Source organism: Scyliorhinus torazame, chromosome 4 (genome assembly GCF_047496885.1).
Source record: "Scyliorhinus torazame isolate Kashiwa2021f chromosome 4, sScyTor2.1, whole genome shotgun sequence".
NCBI classification, from domain to species: domain Eukaryota; kingdom Metazoa; phylum Chordata; class Chondrichthyes; order Carcharhiniformes; family Scyliorhinidae; genus Scyliorhinus; species Scyliorhinus torazame.
Window position 1 is genome coordinate 336,392,486 of NC_092710.1, and position 23,828 is coordinate 336,416,313.

General features: G+C 53.4%; 1 protein-coding gene across 1 annotated transcript in view; it reads left to right on the forward strand.

Annotated features, from left to right (window-relative positions):
• Positions 1–23,828, forward strand: part of LOC140411161 (calpain-14-like) — a 506,371-nt gene that overhangs the window by 393,386 nt on the left and 89,157 nt on the right. The window contains exons 10-15 of the mRNA XM_072500239.1: positions 476–636; positions 3,010–3,170; positions 6,526–6,731; positions 8,245–8,281; positions 10,195–10,254; positions 23,583–23,678. Coding sequence (XP_072356340.1) covers positions 476–636; positions 3,010–3,170; positions 6,526–6,731; positions 8,245–8,281; positions 10,195–10,254; positions 23,583–23,678 — 721 coding nt within the window. The remainder of the gene's footprint in view (positions 1–475; positions 637–3,009; positions 3,171–6,525; positions 6,732–8,244; positions 8,282–10,194; positions 10,255–23,582; positions 23,679–23,828) is intronic.

Below are 23,828 nucleotides of genomic sequence, written 5' to 3' on the forward strand. Positions count from 1 at the left end.
AATTTGTATGTTTGTGTTATTGGTGAGCTGGATTTTCTGAAGGGTGGAAGTTGTGTCACCTACAGGTAGAAAAGGGTGAGAGGCAGAGAGTTAGAGCAGGAGGAAGTGCCCGTTGGCTCTGAGAGACTGGTGGAGGCCACCTGGAGGAGGAGGTTACAGTGATGGAGCTGCCCTGAGCGGAGCTCTGTCTGATCACACTGCTGGTCCAGGAGGAGGTTACAGCGATGGAGCTGCCCTGAGCGGAGCTCTGTCTGATCACACTGCTGGTCCAGGAGGAGGTTACAGTGATGGAGCTGCCCTGAGCGGAGCTCTGTCTGATCACACTGCTGGTCCAGTGGCTGGGGAGCAGCAGGAGGAGAAATGCACTTCCCAAAATCATTCCTTCAGAACCAGCAGGAGTTCCCTTTCTGTACGGATTTGAAATCCTTGTTTGAATTTTTACAGTTCTTCCAGCCACTTCCTCTTCCTTCCACAGGATGGCATTGCAGGACTTTAAGAGAAACTTTGTCAGCCTGGTCATTTGCAATTTAACCCCAGACTTCTTGAAAGGTGCAAACCAGCAGAAATGGTCTCTGTCCATTCACCATGGCATCTGGCTCAAAGGACAAAGTGCAGGAGGGCCTATCAACAATAAAGGTAAGACCTTTCACTCAGTGACCCTGGAGACCCTTGTAGTCATGTGAGAAATGCAGAAGACATCCACTGTCACCACTACAGCTACCAGAATTCCCATCACCATTAACACCGCCACCATCACCAAAACTATCACAATTCCCATCATCGCCAAGCCCCCTTCCACTACCCCCGGTCGGCACGGTAGTGCAGTGGTTAGCACAGTTGCTTCACAGCTCCAGGGTCCCAGGTTCGATTCCCGGCTTGGGTCTCTGTCTGTGCGGAGTCTGCATGTTCTCCCCGTGTCTGCGTGGGTTTCCTCCGGGTGCTCCGGTTTCCTCCCACAGTCCAAAGATGTGCGGGTTAGGTGGATTGGCCATGATAAATTGCCCTTGGTGTCCAAAGAAAAGGTTAGGTGGGGTTACTGGGTTGTGGGGATAGGGTGGAGGTGTGGGCTTGGGTAGGGTGATCTTTCCAAGGGCCGGTGCAGACTCAACGGGCCGAATGGCCTCCTTGTGCACCTCCCCCCCCCCCCCCCCCCCCACCCACCACCTTCTGGAGGCCCCCACTTATCTGACCTGCACACCTCCACCCTTCAAACTCCCCCGCCACCCTCATTTCATGGGTGTGATGATTGATTACTGCACCTTTAATGTCATGATCCCTTTAAGACCTGGTTTGGAACCCTGGGGACTCCGCCTCCGGCTCCACCCCCCAGGGAGCCAAATATAAGGTAATGTTCAGTGGGCAGTGTGCAGTGAGCACTCTTCTCGGTAGCTGTCTGGTGCTCTGCTAATTAAAGCCTTTGTATTACCAATCATCTCTCTCTCGAGATGTAATTGAGAGTATCTCAATGGGCAAGGCCCCCATCGGTCCCTGACCCTTGCACTGCCACCCTTGCACCCAGGCAGTGCTCCTGCCAGCTTGGCAGTGCCATCTGGGCACCTTGGCAATGCCAGGGTGGCAGCTGGACATCTGAGTGTAAAGTGATGGGACTATTAATATAAGATCATAAGGTATGGGACCAGAAGGAAGCCATTCAGCCCAGTGAGCCTGCTATCCCCTATAAATAAGAACATGGCTGATCTGATTGCTGTTTAACTCCACTTACCTGCCTGTCTCCATAACCCTTGATATCCTTTTAGATTTAAATTGTCTGACTCACCCTTGAATATCACAGAACGGTGACTGCACAGAGGGAGAACATTCAGTCCATTTTATCTCTGCTGGTTCGTTACAAGAGTAGTTGACCCATGTACCACTCGCCCATCTTTCCTCCATAGCCCTTCAAATGTTTCTTTCAGACTATATTCAATGGCACGAGCTGGCGTCGTCATTCACCCTCTCCACCAGAGTTAATGTTGAAGGTGGTGGATGTCATTCAAGCGGGCTTCTTTGTCCTGGATGGTGTCGAGCTTCTTGAGTGTTGTTGGAGCTGCACTCATCCAGGCAAGAGGAGAGTATTCCATTACACTCCTGATTTGTGCCTTGTAGATGGTGGACAGGCTTTGGAGGATCAGGAGGTGAGTTACTCGCCGTAAGATTCCTAGCCTTTGACCTGCTCTGGTAGCCACAGTATTAATGTGGCTAGTCCAGTTCAGTTTCTGATCAATGGTAATCCCCAGGATGTAGATTTGGGGGATTCAGCGATGTTAATGCCATTGAATGTCAAAGGGCGATGGTTAGATTATCCCTCGTTGGTGATGGTCTCTGCCTGGCACTTGTATGGCATGATTATTATTGGCCATTTATCTGCCCAAGCTCAAATGTTTCCCTGTCTTTGCTGCATATGGAAGTCTAATGCTTCAGTATCAGCTGCAACACACGCCTACATGCAAGCCAAACAGCTATAGACAGAGCTGAGGGATTCACATGGGGACTTGGGAGAGGTGGGCTGGAGTCACAGATCTGGGAATTGACAAAAAATATAAAGACCCATCTCAATGAGCTCAGAAATTCCCAAAGCACCTTACTGCCAATCGAACCCAGTTTAGAAGGATAATCACTGTTGTGGAAAGTGTTGCGTTGTAGGAAACATTTGTACGCAGTAATATCCCACAAACAACAATGGGACAATGATGAGTTGATCTGTTCTTTGATTAAGTTAGAAATATCGGCCATCTCACTGGGGACAGCTCCCATGCTTTCAGGAAGACAGAAACAATGTGAGATCACACACACCCTTGTCTTTCCCCTGTAGCCATCAATATTGGCTGCCCAAAATCCATCAGTTAAAATTGATCGAGCATTAACTTCCAAACACTACAACCCTCTGAATGAAGATATGTCTTCAAATAGTCCCGTGGGATGTTTTACATCCACATGAGAGGTTAAACTGGGCCTGGATTTACTCTTTCCCAGCAGCTCGTACGTTCAATTTCCCATTCATTTCCACAGAAATGTTCAGCCTGAATCCACAGTACTGTGTGACTCTGACCGAGAGTGATATGGACAAAGAGACAAACAGCTGCACCTTCATCTCGTGCCTCCTGCAGAAACCCAGCGCTCGCTGCCGAAACGAAAACAGTAATTCTGGCATCGCTTGTTTCCTTTTCAAGGTAAGAACTCTCTTCAAAAGGCAGTGGGAACAGTGGGCGCGATCTTCCCAAAAAGGAATAAAGTCGCTAAGCGAACGTGTTTAGCCGCGTGTTCCCCAGCACTCACCGAGAAACACGTGCGATTCAACGCGACTCGCTTTGAATAAGGGCCTCAATGAGGAACACGTGGCCGAGGCCGTACACAGCAACGTTTTTACAATGGGGTGCGGCGCACACCGGAACTGCCCGTTGTAGCGAGAGATCCAAGGCCCCGAAAAGAATCCCAACCTCCCATCCCCAACCCGAACACAACATGGGAGGGTCCCCCCCCCCCCCCCCCCCCCCACCTCACGCACGCCCCCAACACCCACAATGGACAACGCCAGCCCGTTTTCACGCACATACAAACGTTTCCAGCCTGGTACCCTGGCAGTGCCCCAGCCAGCTGGAAGTGCCACCTGGGCACCTTGGCAGTGCCAGGCATGGCACCCAGGTGGCACTGTCAGGGTGCCGGGCTGGTGTTGCCAGGGTACCCAGATGGCACCAGCAGTGCCAGGGCACCACCCAAAGGGCACTGCCAGGGTGCCAGGCTGGAATTGTTCTGCATGGGTGCAGTTGGACTGGGCTGCCCGGCGTTGGGGGGCGGTGGGGAATGGGGTTCTTCCCAAAACGAACAAAGTCCCCGTTTAGCTACGTATTTCCCGAAACATGGCTGTTCAACGCAACTTGTTTTAAATAAGGGGCCTGAATGGGGAACATGCAGCCGAGGCCGTACATAGGCCCGTCTTTTACAACGGGGAGCTCTGCTCGCCCAAACTCCCTGTTGTAGCGAGAGATAGGGCGCCATTTTTAAATGGCCTCCCGAACTCCGAGGACCCCCAAAAAATCCCCGACCTCCCCCACCAGCCCGAACGCAATATGGGAGGATGATACTACCAAGCCACTCTTGATAAAGTTCCCCAGCCAGAGCATATTCTGCCCCCTTGCCACCCTCTGTGCTTCCTCCAAGTGGTGTTCAACATGGAGGAGTACTGATACTGATCAGCTGATGGTGGCCGGTACGTCATAATCAGCAGGAGGTTTCCTTGCCCATGTTTAACCTGGGGCCATGAGGCTTCATGGGGTCCAGAGTCGATGTTGAGGACTCCCAGGGCAACTTCCTCCTGACTGGATACCACTGTGCTGCCACCTCTGCTGCGTCTGTCCTGTTGGTGAAACAGGACCTACCCAGGAATGGTGATTGTGCTGTCTGGGATAATGCCTGTAAGTTATGATTCTGTGAGTATGACTATGTCAGGCTGTTGCTTAACTGGTCAGTGAGACAGCTGTCCCAACTTTGGCACAAGCCCCCGATGTTAGTAAGGAAGACTTTGCAGGGTCGGCTGGGCTGGGTTTGCCGTTGTCGTTTCCGGGGCCTGGTTCGATGCCGAGTGGTCCGTCCGGTTTCATTCGTTTTTTGTGTCTTTGTCGCTGGTTGAATACAACTGAGTGGTTTACTTGGCCATTTCAGAGGGCAATTCTAGGGAATGAAGCCGGACAGCTGGTAGTGGGGAGTATCTTGGATTGGAGGAGAGTGGATTTTAGTAAAATAAGGCAGGATCTGGCCAAGGTAGACGGGGGACAGCTACTTGTGGGGAAATCTACAGGAGAGCAATGGGGGGGGCATTCAAAAAGGAAATGGGGAGGATACAGGCCAAATTGTTCGACTGAGTTCCAAATTCCTTGACCAGAGGAACCCATTTCCCTCAATTTGCTGGATGCGTTCCCCTTTATATTCTGATTTAATGTTCTGATCAGCTGCTGTAAGCAAATGCAATAAGCTGCAAACAGTGCTGGGAGGTGAAGGGTAAAGTTAATGGTGGAACAGTGGAACTCAGACATGACTGGCAGATATTTGTATTTTACTACACAATAGCCCTCGGCTGAAGTTTCTGTGCTAATTGTTCTGAAATAAGAGAAAGCATCATTAATTTGACCGTGGTCTTGACATCAAAATCTTGCTCAATAAATAGCTTCCCATCTCCACAGGATGGAGGGTGTTAATGGATAACTTGTAACTACAAAGGGGTAAATATGGAATCAACCACTCACTGAACATGCAATATAGCTGACCACCTCTTTTCTCTTTTTCCCTCAGGTTCCTCCCACAGTAAGTATTTATTTTTCACATTTTTATTTCCTGCTTTGTTTTGGATGATTCTCAATGTATAGGAGCTTTAATTGATCAATAATGTTGATTGACGCGACAACGGGAGGAATTTATTGGTGTCAGTGAGGCCACAACCCCCTCAACATGACCTTTATCGGAGGGCCCAATGGGATTCAGGCCCAGTTGTGCACCACCGGACTTCCTGCCTTCGCCCCCCGGGAATCCTAGTGTGTGGCGGATGTCCTGCCCCTGGCAACTGCTGTCCAATCAGAGCAGGCAGCTCTCCACTACTGGTAGGCCACCAGCTGTCGTGGTCGCTGTTGGTACTGCAGTCCTGCTTATGGCCTGAGGATCATGTACAACATAGACATCATAGAACATACAGTGCAGAAGGAGGTCATTCGGCCCATCGAGTCTGCACCGACCCACTTAAGCCCTCACTTCCACCCTATCCCCGTAACCCAATAACCCCTCCTAACCTTTTTGGTCACTAAGGGCAATTTATCATGGCCAATCCACCTAACCTGCACATCTTTGGACTGTGGGAGGAAACCGGAGCACCCGGTGGAAACCCACGCAGACACGGGGAGGATGTGCAGTCTCCGCACAGACAGTGACCCAGCGGGGAATCGAACCTGGGACCCTGGCGCTGTGAAGCTACAGTGCTATCCACTTGTGCTACCGTGCTGCCCAAAATCTCAGTGAGCCTGCCGTGATCAGTGATGGATCCTGGGGAATAAGGTGAGTGGGCAGGTTTACCAGGGTCAGACAGGAAATCTCCAGTCCAGGGAGACGGGGGTGGGTCCACTTGATGGTTGCGAGTTGTGTGCGGAGTGGGGTGATCATACTCAGGATCCCTCCATTCCCCCTGGCAGGCACCTCCATTGGGCACCAAGTGTTTGGCAAGGAGGGTCACCTCACACCCCACCGGGCCCCAGGCCTACCTCTGAGAGTATTCCTGCTGATAATCCTGCACGGCATGACTCCCACCAGCTGCTGGTTAAATGAAGTACCTCCGCACCTGAGTGAAACCGCCTGACCTGCCTCTGGGGGAAGAGGGGTGGGAGGGACATTAAACTCAGCCCATTGTTACAATGTGCAGAGCTATGGAGAAATGGCTGGGTGATTGGTTTGCTCTTCCAAAGTCTTGGCACAGGCAAGATGGCCCGAATGCCCTCCTCTGTGCTATGATGTGATTGCACTAATACTTTTTACTCTCCACGTAAGTTCCAGGTACAGAATGGGAAGTTGCCACCGACATTGCTGGATGAACGTTACCTGGTAAAAAGATTACAGTTCAATCCTACTAGGGAGGTCAGTGAGGTGTACGAGCTGCGACCGAGCACTTATGTCCTGGTGCCATGTACCTACAAACCGAATGAAGAGAAGGAGTTCCTCCTCCGTGCCTACTTCCAGAGGGGGAGCCTTCAAAAGTAATTTATTGTTCCACCCTTATCAGACATTTCCAGTTTCCTCTCTTGCACAACTTCCCTTTCTCGCTGTCCCCTTTACTCTCCGTTTTCCTAGACTGTGAGGAATTAGACACAGGGTGCAGTCACCTCCGAGGATTAGTGATATAGGGGAGGAAGGATGCGCGACTGAGAGCTTCCTGACTCTGCACATGCAGTCCAGAGTGAGGGAGTTCATATCCCAGCATTCCAAACTGGAAAATCAAATAAATCTGACCATTTAGAGTCATAGTTGTACGGCACAGAAACAGGCCCTTCGGCCCACCATATCCATGCCGACCACCAAATACCGATCCATACTAATCCCATTTACCAGAACTTTGTCCATAGCCGACTATGCCATGGCGATTTATGTGCTGGTCCAGATGCTTCTTGAGCGTTGCGAGAGTATCTGCCCCCACCACCCTCTCAGGCAACGCATTCCATATTCCCATCTGGGTGGAAAAATGTTTCTTCAGGTCCCCCCTAAACACTTACTGCTCACCTTAAACCTCTGCCCTCTGGTCCCAGACACCTCTGCATGGGGAAAAGATTATTACGATCTATCCTAGCTATACCTCTATAATAATAATCTTTATTGTCACAAGTAGGCTTACATTAACACTGCAATGAAGTTACTGTGAAAAGCCCCTAGTCGCCACATTTCGGCGCCTGTTCGGGTACACAGAGGGAGAATTCCGCACCGGTTGGGGGCCCCCCCGGCAATTCTGGGGGGCCCCGATGGGCCGGGCGGCTGGCCGTTTTCGGCGAGATCTGGCTTGGAGGGCGGTTAGTGGGGTCCTCAGCGGGAGGATCCAGCCCCAGGGGGGGACGGCCCCCATGGTGGCCTGGCCCGCGATCGGGGCCCACCGATCTGCGGGCGGGCCTGTGCCGTGGGGGCACTCTTTCCCTCCGCGCCGGCCTGCGTAAGGCTGCGCGATGGCCGGCGCGGAGAAGAAACCCTCTGCGCATGCGCAGGAAACACGGCAGCGGCTGGCGGAGACCCTTTGCCGCCGGTTTTGTGGTGCCAGCCCCTCCAGCGCCGGCCCAGCCCCCGGAAGTGCGGAGGATTCCGCAGCTTCCAGGCGGCCCGAGGCCGGAGTGGTTCACGCCGCTCTTTGGCGCCGGTACGGGCTGCCCCGCCGATTCCAGGAGAATCCCGGCACATGTGTCTCTAGTCCCACCCCAACATGAGTCCTCACTGCCCCCTGGTGTGGTCCAGCAGGACAGTCAAACTGGTACAAACATGGATGAGAGCTATTCACAAAGCGGGCAGTCTACTGTCATCTCAGGGCAAGTCGAGCATGGGTAATAACTGCAGCCTGGCCAATAACAGCCCTGTCCCGTCAATGAATGAGATCCAACACCTCAGGTGGGCTGGAGACCAAACAATATCACATCACAAGTGGTCTTGAGCTTTCTCTCTGTTTTAAGCAGGTTGATTTCATTTGTATTAAAAATTGGATGTGTAACCTGTTTTTTATCTCTTTTCTTGCAGCCATCCAAGTTTCAACTTTAACCTTCAACATCCTACGGTACCCGTCAGTTTCTTACTGAGACACGTTAAGAATTAATAACATTTATTAAATGTTTTTTTCACTAATCAGAGTTATATTCACAAGCAGTCAGCTAGAGTTACAATCAGCACATTCGTTTAATGCGAGTAAGCGGGCAGGTACAGCAGGCAGTAAAGAAGGCAAATGGCATGTTGGCCTTCATAGTGAGAGGATTTGAGTATTGGAATAGGATGTTTTACTGTAATTGTATCGGGCATTGGTGAGGCCACACCTGGAGTAGTGTGTGCAGTTTCGGTGTCCTTATCTGAGGAAGGATGTTGTTGCTCTGGAGGGAGTGCAGCGAAGGTTTACCAGGCTGATTCCTGGGATGGCGGGACTGTCATATGAGGAGAGACTAAATCGGTTAGGATTATATTCATTGGAGTTTAGAAGCGTGAGAGGAGATCTCGTATAAAATTCTAACCGGATTAGACAGGGTAGGTTCAGAAAGAATGTTCCCGATGGTGGGGGAGTCCAGAACTAGGGGGTCATGGTTTGAGGATAAGGGGTAAACCTTTTAGGACTGAGGCGAGGAGAAATCTCTTCACCCAGAGAGAGGTGAATCTGTGGAATTCACTAACACAGAAAGTAGCTGAGACCAAAACGTTGTGTAATTTCAAGAAGGAATTAGATATAGCTCTTGGGCTAAAGGATCAAGGTATATGGGGGGAAGGCGGGATCAGGGTATTGAAGGATCAGGGTATTGAACATGATGATCAGCCTTAATGAATGGCGGAGCAGGCTCGAAGGCCGAATGGCCTCCGCCTGGTTTCTATTTGTAACATGTCTGTTTCTATGTTACAATGAGATAACATGCCCACAGATGCTGTTTCAGCCATGTTAGTTGAGGGATAATTATTGGCCAGCACACCAGGGAGGACTCCACCCCCCACACCCCCTCCAGCCCCCCGCCCCCATTCTTCAAATATATCCATGCGAGTGTGCCTAGGTTCAACATCCCACCTGAAGGGCGGCACTGCTGACAGTGCGGCACAGCCTCAGTACGGCACTGGAATGTCGGCCTAGATTTTAGGCTCAAGTGGGTGTTAACCGATCTGACTCCGAGGCGGGAGTGCTGTTGACTGAGCTAAAACTGACAAGCCAAGGAAGTGTCGATAGTCTTTAATAGTCGGCTCAATAAAAATATTTTAGTATTAGTGACATTTAATCCTTTAGTTCCCATATAAGCCTAGGGGAGGAGATGGGAGTTGTAACAAATGCCTGGGTGTTAATGCAAAGACATTGTCAAACAAGGGAATGCATTAAACACTGTGCCACTGAAGGAAACAGTTTATACGACTTATTTCCTATTCGTGTCCTAGGGCCGGCAATTGAATGTTAGGATCGGGTCTTGGGGAAGGCCAGCATGGTTTAAAGGTGTGATATTGTCTTCTCAGAGTGTGGATCCCACAAACACTGTATGCCTCTCCACCCTCGTCTACCCAAGGTGGAGTGAGTGTGATGCCAGGGTATGTGCGAGCAATGGCTGGGTGGAGTGGTGGCAAGGCAGACTCCCAGGGTGGGGCTGCGCTAAAGGACAACCGCCCAGAAGATTTGTAGCTCTCTGCCCCTCACATTCCCACTCCTCAGATACTTGTAACTTCCTCTGTCTTTAGATTTTGTACTTGGCATAAGGCAGCAACCCCTCCAGGCCCCTGAGGGCTCTGGGTGAATGTGGGTCCTCTCCTTTGTAACTCCCAGCAGCATGGGATGGAGCGGGATGGCCTTAGTATTGAGCATCCCCTTCCTCTGTCCGGTTCAGGGACATTCAGTGACTCAGGGAAAAGGGGAAGGTAAGTATTGATCAGGCAGACCATGTATCTAAATATATGTCCTTTTTCTCGCTGTGATATCTTTCTCTCACTCTCTCCCTCTCTCTCTCTCTCCTTCAGCCAGCACTGAACAGAAATGATAACAGCGTTTGGAAACAGATCTTTGATAAATATGCCCAGGTGAGTGTTGTTAATAGACTTTCTGTTAATGATCTGGAATGATCCAGAAACACTAGATTCACTGGAGAGGAAGCTCCAGAAACACTGGGCCCACTGGGTGCAGAAACAGTGCGTTCACTGGAGAGAGAGAGAGAGAGAGAGAGCTGGGGTGCAGAAACACTGGGCCCACTGGAGAGAGAGAGAGAGAGAGCTGGGGTTCAGAAACAGTGCATTCACTGGAGAGAGAGAGAGAGAGAGCTGGGGTCCAGAAACACTGGGCCCACTGGAGAGAGAGAGAGAGAGAGCTGGGGTCCAGAAACACTGGGCCAACTGGAGAGAGAGAGAGAGCTGGGGTCCAGAAACACTGGGCCCACTGGAGAGAGAGAGAGAGAGCTGGGGTCCAGAAACAGTGCATTCACTGGAGAGAGAGAGAGAGAGCTGGGGTCCAGAAACACTGGGCCCACTGGAGAGAGAGAGAGAGCTGGGGTTCAGAAAAACTGGGCCCACTGGAGAGAGAGAGAGAGAGAGAGCTGGGGTTCAGAAACAGTGCATTCACTGGAGAGAGAGAGAGAGAGCTGGGGTCCAGAAACAGTGCGTTCACTGGAGAGAGAGAGAGAGAGCTGGGGTTCAGAAACAGTGCATTCACTGGAGAGAGAGAGAGAGAGAGCTGGAGTCCAGAAACACTGGGCCCACTGGAGAGAGAGAGAGAGGGAGCTGGGGTCCAGAAACACTGGGCCCACTGGAGAGAGAGAGAGAGAGAGCTGGGGTTCAGAAACACTGGGCCCACTGGAGAGAGAGAGAGCTGGGGTTCAGAAACACTGGGCCCACTGGAGAGAGAGTGAGAGAGAGCTGGGGTCCAGAAACACTGGGCCCACTGGAGATAGAGAGAGAGAGAGCTGGGGTTCAGAAACAGTGCATACACTGGAGAGAGAGAGAGATCTGGGGTTCAGAAACACTGGGTCCACTGGAGAGAGAGAGAGAGAGAGAGCTGGGGTCCAGAAACACTGGGCCCACTGGAGAGAGAGAGAGAGAGCTGGGGTCCAGAAACACTGGGCCCACTAGAGAGAGAGAGAGAGAGCTGGGCTACAGAAACACTGGGCCCACTGGAGAGAGAGAGAGAGAGCTGGGGTTCAGAAACACTGGGCCCACTGGAGATAGAGAGAGAGAGAGCTGGGGTTCAGAAACAGTGCATTCACTGGAGAGAGAGAGAGAGCTGGGGTCCAGAAACACTGGGCCCACTGGAGAGAGAGAGAGAGAGCTGGGGTCCAGAAACACTGGGCCCACTGGAGAGAGAGAGAGAGCTGGGGTTCAGAAACAGTGCATTCACTGGAGAGAGAGAGAGAGAGCTGGGCTACAGAAACACTGGGTCCACTGGAGAGAGAGAGAGAGAGAGCTGGGGTCCAGAAACACTGGGCCCACTGGGGAGAGAGAGAGAGAGAGCTGGGGTCCAGAAACACCGGGCCCACTGGAGAGAGAGAGAGAGAGAGCTGGGGTCCAGAAACAGTGCATTCACTGGAGAGAGAGAGAGAGAGCTGGGCTACAGAAACACTGGGTCCACTGGAGAGAGAGAGAGAGAGAGCTGGGCTACAGAAACACTGGGTCCACTGGAGAGAGAGAGAGAGAGAGCTGGGGTTCAGAAACACTGGGCCCACTGGAGAGAGAGAGAGAGAGCTGGGGTCCAGAAACACTGGGCCCACTGGAGAGAGAGAGAGAGAGAGAGCTGGGGTTCAGAAACACTGGGCCCACTGGAGAGAGAGGGAGAGAGCTGGGGTCCAGAAACACTGGGCCCACTGGAGAGAGAGAGAGAGAGAGCTGGGGTCCAGAAACACTGGGCCCACTGGAGAGAGAGAGAGAGAGCTGGGGTCCAGAAACACTGGGCCCACTAGAGAGAGAGAGAGAGAGCTGGGCTACAGAAACACTGGGCCCACTGGAGAGAGAGAGAGAGAGCTGGGGTTCAGAAACACTGGGCCCACTGGAGAGAGAGAGAGAGAGCTGGGGTTCAGAAACAGTGCATTCACTGGAGAGAGAGAGAGAGCTGGGGTCCAGAAACACTGGGCCCACTGGAGAGAGAGAGAGAGAGCTGGGGTCCAGAAACACTGGGCCCACTGGAGAGAGAGAGAGAGCTGGGGTTCAGAAACAGTGCATTCACTGGAGAGAGAGAGAGAGAGCTGGGCTACAGAAACACTGGGTCGACTGGAGAGAGAGAGAGAGAGAGCTGGGGTCCAGAAACACTGGGCCCACTGGGGAGAGAGAGAGAGAGAGCTGGGGTCCAGAAACACCGGGCCCACTGGAGAGAGAGAGAGAGAGAGCTGGGGTCCAGAAACAGTGCATTCACTGGAGAGAGAGAGAGAGAGAGAGACAGAGCTGGGGTGCAGAAACACTGGGCCCACTGGAGAGAGAGAGAGAGAGAGCTGGGGTCCAGAAACAGTGCATTCACTGGAGAGAGAGAGAGAGAGCTGGGGTTCAGAAACACTGGGCCCACTGGAGAGAGAGAGAGAGAGCTGGGGTCCAGAAACACTGGGCCCACTGGAGAGAGAGAGAGAGAGAGAGCTGGGGTTCAGAAACACTGGGCCCACTGGAGAGAGAGAGAGAGAGCTGGGGTCCAGAAACACTGGGCCCACTGGAGAGAGAGAGAGAGCTGGGGTTCAGAAACAGTGCATTCACTGGAGAGAGAGAGAGAGAGCTGGGCTACAGAAACACTGGGTCCACTGGAGAGAGAGAGAGAGAGAGCTGGGGTCCAGAAACACTGGGCCCACTGGGGAGAGAGAGAGAGAGAGCTGGGGTCCAGAAACACCGGGCCCACTGGAGAGAGAGAGAGAGAGAGCTGGGGTCCAGAAACACTGGGCCCACTGGAGAGAGAGAGAGAGCTGGGGTTCAGAAACAGTGCATTCACTGGAGAGAGAGAGAGAGAGCTGAGGTTCAGAAACACTGGGCCCACTGGAGAGAGAGAGAGAGAGCTGGGGTCCAGAAACACTGGGCCCACTGGAGAGAGAGAGAGAGAGAGAGAGCTGGGGTGCAGAAACACTGGGCCCACTGGAGAGAGAGAGAGAGAGAGCTGGGGTCCAGAAACAGTGCATTCACTGGAGAGAGAGAGAGAGAGCTGGGGTTCAGAAACACTGGGCCCACTGGAGAGAGAGAGAGAGGGAGAGCTGGGGTCCAGAAACAGTGCATTCACTGGAGAGAGAGAGAAAGCTGGGGTTCAGAAACACTGGGTCCACTGGAGAGAGAGAGAGAGAGAGAGCTGGGGTTCAGAAACACTGGGCCCACTGGAGAGAGAGAGTGAGAGAGCTGGGGCCAGAAACACTGGGCCCACTGGAGAGAGAGAGAGAGAGCTGGGGTTCAGAAACACTGGGCCCACTGGAGAGAGAGAGAGCTGGGGTTCAGAAACACTGGGTCCACTGGAGAGAGAGAGAGAGAGCTGGGGTCCAGAAACACTGGGCCCACTGGAGAGAGAGAGAAAGCTGGGGTTCAGAAACACTGGGTCCACTGGAGAGAGAGAGAGAGAGAGAGCTGGGGTTCAGAAACACTGGGCCCACTGGAGAGAGAGAGTGAGAGAGCTGGGGCCAGAAACACTGGGCCCACTGGAGAGAGAGAGAGAGAGAGCTGTGGTCCAGAAACACTGGGCCCACTGGAGAGAGAGAGAGAGAGCTGGGGTTCAGAAACACTGGGTCCACTGGAGAGAGAGAGAGAGAGCTGGGGTCCAGAAACACTGGGCCCACTGGAGAGAGAGAGAGAGCTGGGGTCCAGAAACACTGGGCCCACTGGAGAGAGAGAGAGAGAGCTGGGGTTCAGAAACAGTGCATTCACTGGAGAGAGAGAGAGATCTGGGGTTCAGAAACACTGGGTCCACTGGAGAGAGAGAGAGAGAGCTGGGGTTCAGAAACACTGGGCCCACTGGAGAGAGAGAGTGAGAGAGCTGGGGCCAGAAACACTGGGCCCACTGGAGAGAGAGAGAGAGAGCTGGGGTTCAGAAACACTGGGCCCACTGGAGAGAGAGAGAGCTGGGGTTCAGAAACACTGGGTCCACTGGAGAGAGAGAGAGAGAGCTGGGGTCCAGAAACACTGGGCCCACTGGAGAGAGAGAGAAAGCTGGGGTTCAGAAACACTGGGTCCACTGGAGAGAGAGAGAGAGAGAGAGCTGGGGTTCAGAAACACTGGGCCCACTGGAGAGAGAGAGTGAGAGAGCTGGGGCCAGAAACACTGGGCCCACTGGAGAGAGAGAGAGAGAGAGCTGTGGTCCAGAAACACTGGGCCCACTGGAGAGAGAGAGAGAGAGCTGGGGTTCAGAAACACTGGGTCCACTGGAGAGAGAGAGAGAGAGCTGGGGTCCAGAAACACTGGGCCCACTGGAGAGAGAGAGAGAGAGCTGGGGTTCAGAAACACTGGGCCCACTGGAGAGAGAGAGTGAGAGAGCTGGGGCCAGAAACACTGGGCCCACTGGAGAGAGAGAGAGAGAGCTGGGGTTCAGAAACACTGGGCCCACTGGAGAGAGAGAGAGCTGGGGTTCAGAAACACTGGGTCCACTGGAGAGAGAGAGAGAGAGCTGGGGTCCAGAAACACTGGGCCCACTGGAGAGAGAGAGAAAGCTGGGGTTCAGAAACACTGGGTCCACTGGAGAGAGAGAGAGAGAGAGAGCTGGGGTTCAGAAACACTGGGCCCACTGGAGAGAGAGAGTGAGAGAGCTGGGGCCAGAAACACTGGGCCCACTGGAGAGAGAGAGAGAGAGAGCTGTGGTCCAGAAACACTGGGCCCACTGGAGAGAGAGAGAGAGAGCTGGGGTTCAGAAACACTGGGTCCACTGGAGAGAGAGAGAGAGAGCTGGGGTCCAGAAACACTGGGCCCACTGGAGAGAGAGAGAGAGCTGGGGTCCAGAAACACTGGGCCCACTGGAGAGAGAGAGAGAGAGCTGGGGTTCAGAAACAGTGCATTCACTGGAGAGAGAGAGAGATCTGGGGTTCAGAAACACTGGGTCCACTGGAGAGAGAGAGAGAGAGCTGGGGTCCAGAAACACTGGGCCCACTGGAGAGAGAGAGAGAGAGCTGGGGTCCAGAAACACTGGGCCCACTGGAGAGAGAGAGAGCTGGGCTACAGAAACACTGGGCCCACTGGAGAGAGAGAGAGAGAGCTGGGGTTCAGAAACACTGGGCCCATTGGTGAGAGAGAGAGAGCTGGGGTCCAGAAACACTGGGCCCACTGGAGAGAGAGAGAGAGAGCGGGGGTCCAGAAACACTGGGCCCACTGGAGAGAGAGAGAGAGAGAGAGAGAGAGCTGGGCTACAGAAACACTGGGCCCACTGGAGAGAGAGAGAGAGCTGGGGTTCAGAAACACTGGGCCCACTGGAGAGAGAGAGAGAGAGCTGGGGTCCAGAAACACTGGGCCCACTGGAGAGAGAGAGAGAGAGAGAGCTGGGGTCCAGAAACACTGGGCCCACTGGAGAGAGAGAGAGAGAGAGAGAGCTGGGGTTCAGAAACACTGGGCCCACTGAAGAGAGAGAGAGAGAGAGAGAGCTGGGGTTCAGAAACAGTGCGTTCACTGGAATCAGCTGAGCTCCACAATCATTGGAGCCAGTGGGGTGGAGGGAGAGAGCTGAGCTGCAGAAATACTAGACCCAGTGGAGTGGGAGAGAAGTAGCTGAGCTCCAGGAACACTGGACCCAGTGGAGAGGGAATCGACATGTGCTGAGCTCCAGTAACACTGGATCCAGTGGGGTGGGAACGGACATGTGCTGAGCAGGGAGTTGGAAGGTAAACCAGAGCTCTTACCAGAAACCTGTTAGTGCCCGGCTGTCCCAAATGGGATTTGTGACATTCCCTTTTTGTCAGGAAGTATTGGCCTAGGAGGAAGCACAACACTGATTCACCAGATTGATACTGGGACTAAAAGGGTTACATTTTACGTCCAGCTCAGTAATGGTGGCGTATATTAGCATGGCGGGTGATGCACTATCAATTACGACGAGACGAGAGTAGAGAGTAATCGAGGCTTTATTACGCAGAGATGTGGAGCCTCCCGCAGCTGCTGCCGAAATGGCTGCAGCTCGGAGAGCCCACACATTTATACTCCGCCTACTGGACGGAGCCAGCAGGCAGGGATCTACCCCCGTACCTGTAATACAGGGGCCTTACCGTAATACCCCTCGTATGCAGTATATACAATACAACAGTGGTGACTACCACATTCACCCCCTGTTAGAAAACAGTCCAGCGGGGGGGGTGGAAAACTATTTACATTCAGGTGTTTAACATTTTAAGGAAAAGTTTACAAATTCAGACGATCGGGCTCCTTGATCCGTCGTTGCGATCGCCGCAGTTCTGGTGGTGTTTCAGGCGTCGGTTCAGTCGTCGGTGACTCCGGGAGCGTGTCGACCTCATCTTCATCCCCGGGTGGGACCAAGGGGAGGACGGATCGTCCTGGAGCGGGGGCTGTGGTGGGGTGCGCTGGGGGGAGGGAGGGTGGCGCCGGGGCAGAGGGGGAGGGTGGTGTGGGGACCCAGCTGGTGCCAGGTCCCTGAGGGAGACTGTGTCTTGGCGGCCGTCGGGGTACGCTACGTAGGCATACTCCGGGTTCGCATGGAGTAGCTGCACCCTCTCAACCAACGGGTCCGCCTTGTGGAGCCGCACGTGCTTGCGGAGGAGAACGAGTCCTGGATTTGCCAGCCACGTTGAGAGCGAAACCACGGAGGTGGACTTCCTGGGGAAGGCAAAGAGACGTTCATGGAGAGTTCCGTTAGTCGCCGTGCACAGGAGCGACCGAATGGAGTGAAGGGCGTCGGGGAGGACCTCCTGCCAGCGGGAGGCCGGGAGATTTCTGGACTGTAGGGCCAGCTGGACGGCCTTCCAGACCGTCCCATTCTCCCGCTCCACCTGCCCGTTTCCCCGGGGGTTGTAGCTGGTCGTCCTGCTCGAGGCAATGCCCCTGTTGAGCAAGTACTGGCGCAGCTCATCGCTCATGAATGAGGATCCCCGGTCGCTGTGGACGTAGGCGGGGAAACCGAACAGAGTGAAGATGGTTTTGAGGGCTTTGATGACGGTGGCAGACGTCATATCGGGGCATGGGATGGCGAAGGGGAATCTGGAATACTCGTTGACCACATTAAGAAAGCACATGTTGCGGTCGGTGGAGGGGAGGGGCCCTTTGATGTCCACGCTGAGGCGTTCAAAGGGGCGGGAGGCCTTCACGAGGTGCGCTCAGTCTGGCCGGTAGAAGTGCGGTTTGCACTCCGCGCAGACCTGGCAGTCTCTGGTGACAGCCCTGACCTCCGCAATGGAGTAGGGCAGGTTGCGGGCCTTTATGAAGTAATAAAAGCGTGTGACCCCTAGGTGACATAGATCGTCGTGCAGGGTCCGGAGTCGGTCCACTTGTGCGCTGGCACATGTACCTCGGGATAGGGCATCGAGGGGCTCGTTGAGCTTACCGGGACGATACAAAATCTCGTAATTAAAGGTGGAGAGCTCGATGCTCCACCTCAAGATCTTATCATTTTTGATCTTACCCCGCTGTGTGTTGTTGAACATGAAGGCAACCAACCGTTGGTCAGTGAGGAGAGTGAATCTCCTGCCGGCCAGGTAATGCCTCCAATGCTGCACAGCTTCAACGATAACTTGGGCCTCCTTTTCGACAGAAGAGTGCCGAATTTCAGAGGCATGGAGGATGCCGGAAAAGAATGCCACGGGCCTGCCTGCCTGGTTGAGGGTGGCGGCCAGAGCTACGTCTGATGCATCGCTCTCGACTTGGAAGGGTAGCGTCTCGTGGACCGCGTGCATCGCGGCCTTGGCGATGTCGGCCTTTATACGGTTGAATGCCTGGTGAGCCTCGGCCGTCAGGGGAAAAACTGTGGAGTGGATGAGTGAGCGGGCCTTGTCTGCATATTTAGGGACCCACTGGGCATAGTACGAGAAGAACCCCAGGCATCGTTTGAGGGCCTTGGGGCAGTGGGGAAGGGGGAGATCCTTGAGGGGGCGCATGCGATCGGGGTCGGGCCCTAGAACTCCATTCTGAACCACATAGCCGAGGATGGCTAATCGGTTCATGCTGAATATGCACTTCTCCTTGTTGTAGGTTAGGTTGAGGAGTTTGGCGGTGTGGGGGAATTTGGAAAGGTTAGCGTTGTGGTCCTGCTGGTCATGGCCGCAGATGGTGACGTTATCCAGGTATGGGAAAGTGGCCCGCAGTCCATACCAGTCAACCATTCGGTCCATCTCCCGTTGGAAGACCGAGAGGAACTATGCCAAAGGGAACCCGAAGGAAGTGGTAAAGGCGGTCGTCCGCTTTAAACGCGGTGTTCTGGCGGTCCGCCTTGCGAATGGGGAGCTGGTGGTAGGCAGATTTCAGATCTACTGTCAAGAAGACCCGGTACTGTGCAATCTGATTGACCATATCAGATATGCGTGGGAGGGAGTACGCGTCGAGCTGCGTGTACCGATTGATGGTCTGACTGTAGTCAACGACCATCCTGTTTTTCTCCCCAGTTTTCACAACTACCACTTGGGCTCTTCAGGGGCTGTTGCTGGCCTCGATGATACCTTCCCGCAGCAGCCGCTGGACCTCAGACCTGATGAAGATCCTGTCCTGGGCGCTGTACCGTCTGCTCCTGGAGGTGACGGGCTTGCAATCCGGGGTGAGGTTCGCAAACAGGGAAGGTGGGTCGTCCTTAAGGGTCGTGAGGCCGCAAACAGTAAGGGGTGGTAGGGGCCCGCCAAATTTCAGGGTTAGGCTCTGGAGGTTGCACTGGAAGTCCAGGCCGAGTAGTAAGGCAGTGCAGGGGTTGGGGAGGACGTAGAGCCGGAAGCCGCTGAACTCTATGCCCTGGATGGTGAGGGCGGCGGTGCAATACCCCCAGATCGCCACGGAGTGGGATCCGGAGGCCAGGGAGATTCTCTGGTTGATGGGGTGTACCGTGAGGGAGCAGCGCCTCACCGTATCGGGGTGTAGAACATTGAACATAGAAAAATACAGCACAGAACAGGCCCTTCGGCCCACGATGTTGCGCCGAACCTTTGTGCTAGATTAATCATAGATTATCATAGAATTTACAGTGCAGAAGGAGGCAATTCGGCCCATTGAGTCTGCACTGGCTCTTGGAAAGAGCACCCTACCCAAGGTCAACACCTCCACCCAACACTGGGCCATGCCCATTTAAAGGGGAAACATCCCCAATCAAAGAAAAAATCTTTAAAGCCGTAAAACAACCTTCCTTCACCTGGAATGAGCACAATGCCTCAAATTGAACCAGGAAATGAAATTAACCTCCGAAGAACCCTGCAACAAGCAGTTACCTACGCCCAAACCGATGATTCCGACCTTGAATACTTCGATACCAACCTTTACATTTTCTCTGGACCTCGCGAGCCCAATGCCAGCTCCGACGTAAACAGTGATGATATGGTCCTAGAAGACAACGACACAGACAAACCTTTCACCTTGGGAGGCTACCCCAGTACCAAATCCGAACCGCAACTAGACGTGTTGCACATTGGCGACCCCCGTATTGAATCCGACGCAGACGCGGATTCATTCTTCGGATTTGAGGATCTTCAGCCCAGCAGATATGACATCCCGACTCGTGAGTGCAGAATGATGCTGCGGCCTGAAACCAAGAGACAGAGAGTGGTACAAGCCCACAGAGAGCGGCCTGCTGCCACACAGAGCAGCACACAGTGTTCTTGGCAATGTGGAGGAGCAGAGAGATCTTGGGGTCTATGTTCATACATCTTTGAAAGTTGCCACTCAAGTGGATAGAGCTGTGAAGAAGGCCTATGGTGTGCTCGCGTTCATTAACAGAGGGATTGAATTTAAGAGCCGTGAGGTGATGATGCAGCTGTACAAAACTTTGGTAAGGCCACATTTGGAGTACTGTGTACAGTTCTGGTCGCCTCATTTTAGGAAGGATGTGGAAGCTTTGGAAAAGGTGCAAAGAAGATTTACCAGGATGTTGCCTGGAATGGAGAGTAGGTCTTACGAGGAAAGGTTGAGGGTGCTAGGCCTTTTCTCATTAGAACGGAGAAGGATGAGGGGCGACTTGATAGAGGTTTATAAGATGATCAGGGGAATAGATAGAGTAGACAGTCAGAGACTTTTTCCCCGGGTGGAACAAACCATTACAAGGGGACATAAATTTAAGGTGAAAGGTGGAAGATATAGGAGGGATATCAGAGGTAGGTTCTTTACCCAGAGAGTAGTGGGGGCATGGAATGTACTGCCTATGGAAGTAGTTGAGTCGGAAACATTAGGGACCTTCAAGCAGCTATTGGATAGGTACATGGATTACGGTAAAATGATATAGTGTAGATTTATTTGTTCTCAAGGGCAGCACGGTAGCATTGTGGATAGCACAATTGCTTCACAGCTCCAGGGTCCCAGGTTCGATTCAGGCTTGGGTCACTGTCTGTGCGGAGTCTGCACGTCCTCCCCGTGTCTGCGTGGGTTTCCTCCGGGTGCTCCGGTTTCCTCCCACAGTCCAAAGATGTGCGGGTTAGGTGAATTGGCCAATGATAAATTGCCCTTAATGTCCAAATTGCCCTTACTGTTGGGTGGAGGTGTTGAGTTTGGGTAGGGTGCTCTTTCCAAGAGCCGGTGCAGACTCAAAGGGCCGAATGGCCACCTTCTGCACTGTAAATTCAATGATAATCTATGATTAATCTAGGACAAAGGCTCGGCACAACATCGTGGGCCGAAGGGCCTGTTCTGTGCTGTATTTTCTATGTTCTATGTTCATGCTGACTATTCCTAATCAAGCAGTGTCTTTCCAGATGCTCAGAAATCCTATCCTTCAGTACCCTTTCCATTACTTTGCCTACCACCGAAGTAAGACTCACTGGCCTGTAATTCCCAGGGTTATCCCTATTCCCTTTTTTGAACAGGGGCACGGCATTCGCCACTCTCCAATCCCCTGGTACCATCCCCGTTGACAGTGAGGACAAAAAGATCATTGCCAACGGCTCTGCAATTTCGTCTGTTGCTTCCCATGGAATCCTTGGATATATCCCGTCAGGCCCGGGGGGTTTGTCTATCGTCAAGTTTTCCAAAATGCCCAACACATCTTCCTTCCTAACAAGTATTTCCTCAAGCTTACCAGTCTGTTTCACACTGTCCTCTCCAACAATATGGCCCCTCTCATTTGTAAATACAGAAGTAAAGTACTCGTTCAAGACCTCTCCTATCTCTTCAGACTCAATACACAATCTCCCGCTACTGTCCTTGATCGGACCTACACTCGCTCTAGTCATTCTCATATTTCTCACATATGTGTAAAAGGCCTTGGGGTTTTCCTTGTTCCTACCCGCCAAAGATTTTTTGTGCCCTCTCTTAGCTCTCCTAATCCCTTTCTTCAGTTCCCTCCTGGCTACCTTGTATCCCTCCAGCGCCCTGACTGAACCTTGTTTCCTCAGCCTTACATAAGTCTCCTTTTTCCTCTTAACAAGACATTCAACCTCTCTTGTCAACCATGGTTCCCTCACTCGACCATCTCTTCCCTGCCTGACAGGGACATACATATCAAGGACACGTAGTACCTGTTCCTTGAACAAGTTCCACATTTCACTTGTGTCCTTCCCTGACAGCCTATGTGAAGCTCTCAGTGCTCCCGGAGTCCAGAGGGCAGGATATCTTGTGCCCGTCGACCTTCACTGTCGTCGACGCGGTCGCGAGGTTGTGCGGTCGGGACTGGTCGATCGTGATGGAGGCCAGCCATGGCTGGTCGGCGGCGGTTGCAGGCGATGAGCGGCCCGATGAGGTGCCCCACGAGCAGGGGTCCTGAGGTGGGGAAGGTGGCGTCACCCATGGGCCGCACGTGGTCTGAGGATGGCAAGATGGCGATGCCCACGGGCCGCACGTGGTCTGAGGCGAGGAGGATGGCGGCACCCGCGGGTCGCACATGGCGGGTGCCGGGACAATAGCAGCAACCGAGCGGGCCTGGCACACAGCAGTGAAATGTCCTTTCTTCCCGCAGGCCTTGCAGAGCGCGCTCCGCGCCGGGCAGCGCTGCTAGGGGTGTTTTGAGTGTTCGCAGAAGTAGCACTTGGGTCCCCCTGGGGTTGGTTGGCTGCCACGCGGCGCAGGCCTGTGGTTGGCTGGGGGAGGTCGCTGATGGGGTCCACGGTGAGGTGTTCACTGGCGGGGTCCACGATGCCCAGGAGGGGTGCGGCATGTGGTCGGGGGCAGGGGGGCATTCGCCTGTACTTTGCGTGAGGCAACTGTGAGCGAGAGCGCTAGTTTCTTGGTCGGCGCGAGGTCGAGGGTAGCCCCTTCTAAGAGGCGCTGGCGGATGTAGGCCGACCCTATGCCCGTAACGAATGCGTCTCTAAGTAACAGGTCAGAATGTTCAGCGGCCGAAATGGCCTGGCAATCGCAGTCTCTCACCAGGGCGAGCAGGGCACACCAGAAATCTTCCACAGACTCACCGGGGAGTTGGTGCCGCGGGGACAGGAGGTGCCTGGAATAGATTTTGTAAGTCTGCTGAGTGTAGTTATCCTTCAGTAGCGCTAAGGCCTCTGCGTAGGTCGGCGCGTCCCGGATGAGGGGAAAGATATCGGAGCTCAGCCGCGTGTAGGAGATCTGGAGCTTCTGTGCCTCTGAGGGTGGGTCTGTCGCAGATCCAGTGTATACAATGCAAGCTAGCCAATGTGCGAAGTCCTTTTTGGCGTTGTCTGCTTGAGGGTGCAGCTGCAGGCGATCAGGCTTGATGCGGAGATCCATCGTTGTAAAATCTCTGCGTAATAAATTGATGCACTATCAATTACGACGAGACGAGAGTAGAGAGTAATCAAGGCTTTATTACGCACAGATGTGTGGCCTCCTGCAGCTGCTGCCGAAATGGCTGCAGCTCGGAGAGCACACACATTTATACTCCGCCTACTGGGCGGAGCCAGCAGGCAGGGATCTACCCCCGTACCTGTAGTACAGGAGCCTTACCGTAATACCCCTCGTATGCGGTGTATACAATACAACAGTGGTGACTACTACAGTGGGGATTTTTCGGATGGGGAGGTCTCGCTTCCCGCCACCTGAAGAGTGGGAGGGGAACACGCTCCCGCTGACTCCGACTGCCCCGCAGCCATTCCAGGCTCGAATGGACTTTCAACATCTGGCTCAGAGGTGATGCTGCCAACTGCACCAGTGGAGCTCGCAGGTTACAGCGAAGACGGCTGAATGGGGTTTAGGTTCAGATCAGCCATGATTGACAGCACAGGCTCAAGGGGCCGAATGGCTGAGTCCTGTTCCTATGTCAGGTGCTCATGTGTACTTTTGGATTATTTCATTGTCTGGCCCTCTTGGTTTTGGAGGGCAAGGCTGTCCGGGTGAGGCTCTGTGCACACCCCACGTTCACCCCCATTCTCTTTACCCCCCCACAGATCCTACAGCCAAGGTGGTCAATGCCTCGATTCAACTGGTCCGACAGCTTGAGCCCTCCTCTGTCTCCCAGTCCTATGTCTCCTACCAAAATGCAGGTAAGTTGTTAACCATTCTGTGGTGATGTGCATCAATGTAAATGCATGTCGGCTAGCTAGACACCAGAGGGAGCACTAGAAACATCACACACACACACACACACTCAACCAATAGATCAAGTAGATAGGACACGACCAATGGGCATTCAC